Source organism: Sinocyclocheilus rhinocerous, unplaced genomic scaffold (genome assembly GCF_001515625.1).
Source record: "Sinocyclocheilus rhinocerous isolate Xijiao unplaced genomic scaffold, SAMN03320098_v1.1 scaffold2228, whole genome shotgun sequence".
NCBI classification, from domain to species: domain Eukaryota; kingdom Metazoa; phylum Chordata; class Actinopteri; order Cypriniformes; family Cyprinidae; genus Sinocyclocheilus; species Sinocyclocheilus rhinocerous.
In genome coordinates this window covers 17783-23621 of record NW_015654509.1, presented here as the reverse complement: position 1 = coordinate 23621, position 5839 = coordinate 17783, and the positions used below count along the sequence as shown (strand labels likewise).

General features: G+C 37.1%; 1 protein-coding gene across 1 annotated transcript; it reads right to left on the bottom strand.

The window, feature by feature from the left end:
- Positions 1-246: 246 nt before the first annotated feature.
- On the bottom strand, positions 247-3255 carry chsy3 (chondroitin sulfate synthase 3). The gene is made up of 3 exons (XM_016524115.1): positions 2083-3255; positions 570-853; positions 247-321 (listed from the first exon to the last, which is right to left on the bottom strand). The coding sequence occupies exons 1-3, from the start codon at positions 2687-2689 to the stop codon at positions 247-249; spliced, it is 966 nt and encodes a 321-aa protein (XP_016379601.1). The 5' UTR covers positions 2690-3255.
- Between the last annotated feature and the right edge of the window lie 2584 nt (positions 3256-5839).

The window sequence follows — 5839 nt, the reverse complement described above, 5'->3', positions numbered from 1 at the left end:
TACATTTGGCAGGAATATGATCCCATAAATCACAGCACAAAATAAAACGAAAGGCATATTTCAAAGTAGAATGGCAGCTGTAGCATTGTTTTTCTGATAAACAAATATGTGAATTTAGCATGTTTCCTAAATATCTACAAACATGTTATGTTTTTTATGCTTTCGTACAGTCAAAAGAAATTACACATAGCATGTTAAAAAAGTCTTTGTCCCATGGCAAACCACCATAATTACAGAAAGGCACAACTATTCCATCAGCACAGCACTATGTGTACATGCAGTGTCGGCTAAAACGACAGATGGAAGACAATAATCTGACAACTGATTTAGAAAAGACATCTAGTCACATTACAATGGTGCATGTAACAACAAATATGATCCTGACCAGCACATATTTGTGCCTAAAATGTAATGGTGCAAGAAATATAATGTAATAATGTTCTTTTAATTTGAAGCAAAACAGCAAATATAATAAGAGGTTAAGACAAACCTGAACACTACAGACTCTAAGAGTGTGCACTCCAACCCATTCAACTCAAATGCCACAGGAGGATGTTAACCGGCATTACCTCGTATGACCAGACACATTGGGTCCCTCCAAAACGCCTGACGCAGCGTCCTATCTCCACATCTTCATGAGTAGTATACATCTCTCTAAGACAGGACCCGATGTGTGGAACCATCCTGCGGAGAACTTCTCGGCTGAAGATCATCCCTGGACCACCCATACAGAAGTTCTCTCCAGGCTCCAGAGCCAGTTTACCCAGCTCCTCTGTGGTACCAAGACCTGTCTGACCCAGATACAGTGGTTTACTGCTGTTGAGAGAGCGAAGAAACAATTCCAACTTCTCACCTACAGGAGGCAGAGTGATTAGAGAAAACAATGAGATTAAGAGAAACAGAACATCAAACAATTCTTTGCCATTTATATCAATTCTGCATGGTGAGTAATTGATGACTAATGTGCTTACACATATTATATTGACATTTAATAATGTACTTTTTAATGTAACATTTTTCATAAAATGAAATATACAATATAGGTAGTACATTAGGTTACCGTACCTGCTCCATGTAAAATAATTTGCTACTGACACTGATTGATCATCATTCATTTTTGCATGAAATGTATTCTTCAAAAGTACTATTCATATCTTTGTGCAAAACCGTTTTGATGGGGGAAATAAGGACTGACACCAAATTTGTTGACTGACCAATGTATTTGTGTTGACAGACAAGTTATTTTTATTTACCCTCCAATTCTGCCCTAGTGAACAAAAATACTAAAATATATTTGAAATACAGTTATTTATACTACAAATACATTTACATATTTATGTGCTTAATAAAAATAGCCTGCAATTGTACTTTTTTGTACACTAAACTGGTATACTTAAAGTCTGCTAAATTGGAACAACTAAACTTGTGCTTAATGCACTTTAATAGTGCTAAAGTAGTACTAAAGCCCAACTATATAACTATATTTGATTATGCTAAAGTGGAACTATTGCAAGTATACTTCAGGTGCACTTGCATTTAAAGACTCATATTATACAGAGATCATACAATCCTTATTAATAGTGATATTAAAACACATTTTAATCATAATATTAAGAAATGTGCATTATGCAATTAAGAAATACTCCAAATAAAATGATATGTCAATACATATGTTAATAGATTTGAAGTATACTTAGTATGAAATAAATGTATTTTGAATCAATTATGGCATAGGTTTTTTGTGTTTTTTTTACTAGGGTCATTACACTAATATATAAAAATAGTTATTTAGTGTTTAGAGTAAAATGTCTGGATGCATTACAGTAATAAGTAATTGGTGGAAGCTCAACTGTCAAGAAAATAACATGCACAATGAAAACGCAAATTCACAAAGCAAAAAAACTCGATGGTCCTACAACAGGCTTCCAAAACTTTGTACTTTCTCTAATTTTCCAGGAAAAGACCATTTAACTTATTGCCAAAATTTCAAAGGCTGTTGGTCGTAGAAATATTTTTCAAGCTCTACTATTCATCAAAATGTTTCAACAAGGTCCCCTTTTTAATCATACCCCTATTATTCACCTCTAATGTAGACATCGTCATCAGCCCTCATAAACCACTCGTATTTATCCAAATAATGGTCATGCATGTACTTCAGCATCATGAAAGATTTCTTCTGCGGAGGGTATGAATCATCCACTCCTGTCAGCGGGATGACAGGCATTGGAATTGGCAGGGGCACCTTCTCAGAGCCCTCACTGGAGAAGAACTCCACCCGCCCAGGGATGTTGGGGGTCCATGTCCTGTAGGCAGCCACAGCCCTGGAGGCCAAATACTTCTGAGCTGTCATGACCCCCACATACAAGAAGCTAGCTGGAGGTACAGGACCAGTTCCATCACTACTGTTCCCTGTCCTATAAAGATCCTCTTCACCTTCATCACTGCCTTCCTGGCTGGAGAATAGTGGCTGCAGATGCTTGTGTCTGCCAATGGTAGATGAGGTACTGTGGGCAGTGTCTGAAACTTTAGCCTGAGCCCTGCCGCTACTGTAGTATGTACACACTGAAGACCTTCTGTTCTTCACACTGATCTCCACAACTCTGGGCATAACCAGCCACGATGCGGCTGTGAAGCCAAGAAAAAACCCCACGATGACGCTCACCAATGGTCTTCTGGACCTGAGGGCCATCGCGCAGTCAGTACAGCAAATCACTCATACGCAACAATCTCTCAAACAGACATGTGCATGCTGGAGTCAAATGACTAACGACTGTGATTATCTAACATCTGCAAAGTGCGTTCGCGTACACGTTGCGCGACCCGAAGGTGAGTGTTGTCCCGTTATACGTGAGGTAAACATATTTCAGATGTATCGATCAGAATATGCATCGGTTAAACTCATCCAAATGATGATATTGAAGCTCGCTGGTCACTTCTGTCTTGCTCGATGAAGACAGCTTTTTCGGTAGCTGCCCAGGGCGCGTACAATCCACATTACTGAAGTGAAAACGCGTCACGCTGAAACGTCTATAAAGTTGACGCTTCCTTTTCCATGCAACGAAGGCTCGCGTTGTGCCATACTCCACTGAAGACAGAATGTTTCCTCACCTCACTACAAAGATATACTCCATTCACATAACCCTTCTCCTTATTCAATCGCTTTAGTCTCCACAGACTCGCCATTTTCCTCACAATTTGACGGGAGGAAACGGAACTTTTCCCCCTTGTCTTTCAAGCATTCTAGTTTCTCTGGGTTTAAGCCTCTGGGCGCACTCACTGATGTAACGGGACAAACGCTCTTTGCTTCGCCCCAGTCACGGGGCGGAGCGAAGCAGCTGCGCTTTCTCTTTTCAAACTGACGTTTGCAGGGAAATCCAAACAAGGCAGGAATTCTACTGCTCCGCGCTTCATCGGTGTATTGTTTAACATAAACATCCTATAGACAACTGGTGTATTATTTAACATAAACATCCTATAGACAACTGGCCAAGAGTACCCAGGAAATCAGTGACAAATTAAAGCATTGTGAGTGATGTTTTAAAAAAATATGAACACCATCTGCTCTTTGACAGATATCACCAACAAATCACACTTGACTCACAGCATTGCACCGCATGACTCAGTTAGAACATTTGGGCAATGGCAATTCCCAGCCCTGCTGAAAGGAGAAACATTGAAAAATTAAAACCATTAAAAAAATTTTAAAAAAAAAGGTTTTCTGTAGTGTGTTTTGGCACATAGGGCCTATTCCATTAGGATTTATTGGTTTTAACAAGCCGCCAATTCAGAAGGGAGGGAGGGGCGTGAGTAAAAAAGAATGAAAACATTAACTTTTTTCTTTTTCCTTAAAAATTTTATTAATAATCATTTCTATATCTATCTATCTATCTATCTTTTTAATGGTTAAATTAAATTGTATTAAGCAAAAAGCATGTCTAATTAATTAAAATCATGAAACTTAAGCAATTTAACATCAATTTATTAAAAGTTTAACAAAAATTAAATGTTTAGGGCCCTATGAAATGTTTTATTTTTTCCAACCTTATGTTTTATTGTAACCAAATTCTGTGTTTTAGCATGTATAATTATTTGAAAGCATAAAAGCACGTTTCATTTATTCTTACAATAGCCCTATGATTTTTTCCCTCAAAAATTCTGTGTTGTGTATTCACAATTTTTAAGGCATAAAACATTCATTTAATTTATATTTTAATTAATGAAAATTAAACTTTTTTTTAAATAAAGGGGATTTAAAATTACAATTAAAAACATTGAAGAAATATTGTATTGTAAGGTTATAAACCATATATTGTTGCAGTCGTATGTTTAATGTCTTCATGTTTCCAAACGTTTCTGTTTTTCTTAAAACAACTGTTTTCATACAGCGGTAGCTGGACGCTTTTGTCCATAATATTAGGAATTTCCTCGTACGACTTTCTGCGCGAGAGCGCCCTCCGGCTTCGAGTATGAATGAAACACACACTGCATGAGTGTTTAGCGCTCCGTGATGTTCATCTCGCCTTATTCTGGGTCCGAATAAAACAACAGATCATGCACAGACTATCATGTCTCTTTGAATGTAAATCTATATTTATTCACACCGACTCTTGAAAACCTCTATGCGAACACACTTGCCCGAAAAAGTGCAGGGGACGAATTTACGTGATATAAAAAGTGGGGGGGACACGTCCCCCGCGTAATCTACGCCCCTGAACCAGATTCAATTTATTTCTGTGATATATCTACAAAAATTCTTTGAGAATTATATTGTATTGAAAATGTTTTGTTTGGCCTCACCATTTTGGCGATCAGTGGTTGCTTTAGTTGGGCTCTTGACCCTTGAAGCCTTAATGTAAGTTTTTCTTTGCTGTTGTATCTGTGTATGTAAAGCACGTTTGTTATGACAAGAAAAGCCAAAAGAAATAGTAATGAAGTGGGTCCAATAATTATTAATAATGAAATCATCATCTCATGATCTGATTCACTGATCTCAATTAGTGTCTAATTACATGGGTTGATTTTTTTGTTTATAGTACTACTATGACTCTACAAGATTTGACAAACTATTGTGAAGAAATTTAAAAACATTTCATGCACAAAATCTTTAGAGCTAAAGCACCTTTTAGACACACAGACATCAAGAATCAGCACATGAATCTCAACAATGGTGACTATAATTAATAAAAAAAAAACATGCATGCTGGGTGCCAGTACAAAACCCCCAGCATGCATTGCAGCATGAACAATTTTTTTTGATTGTCACCAATGTTGAGATTCATAGGCTGACTGTTGATGTCTGTGTGTGTTTAAGTTCTGCCATAGTTCAAAGCTTTTATTTGTGTATATTGTGCTTAGGAATGTTTCACAATGATTGCGGTAGTATCAGTGGTGCAGCTCAAGAGTATTAGTTATATGTTACACATTTAATAAGAGATTAAACATTAGGTGAGATCAGTGAATCAGACTAGTTCATGATGGTCTTGACATCACAGCCACTAGTTTTATCGGATCATAGAGGCTGTTGGCTTTTCTTGCTATAAAAACAGCGTTAAATAAACACAGCAAACTTAAGCAACCAAAGAAAAACTATTTTTAAAAAGTCAAGGTTCAAGAGCCCAACTAAAGCAAACACCGATCGCCATTATGGTGACTTCAAATGAAAGTACAACACCTAAAATCTCAATAAGAGCTTTTGTACACATATGACAGAAATAAAGTCACACTGGTTAGTAATAAGAAGCTGGTGATGCTGTTTGTGGAGCTGTTTAATCCCATGAATGTGTGTTGTATAACAAAGAGTGAAAAATTTAAGGGGGTCTGAATACTTTCCGTACCCACT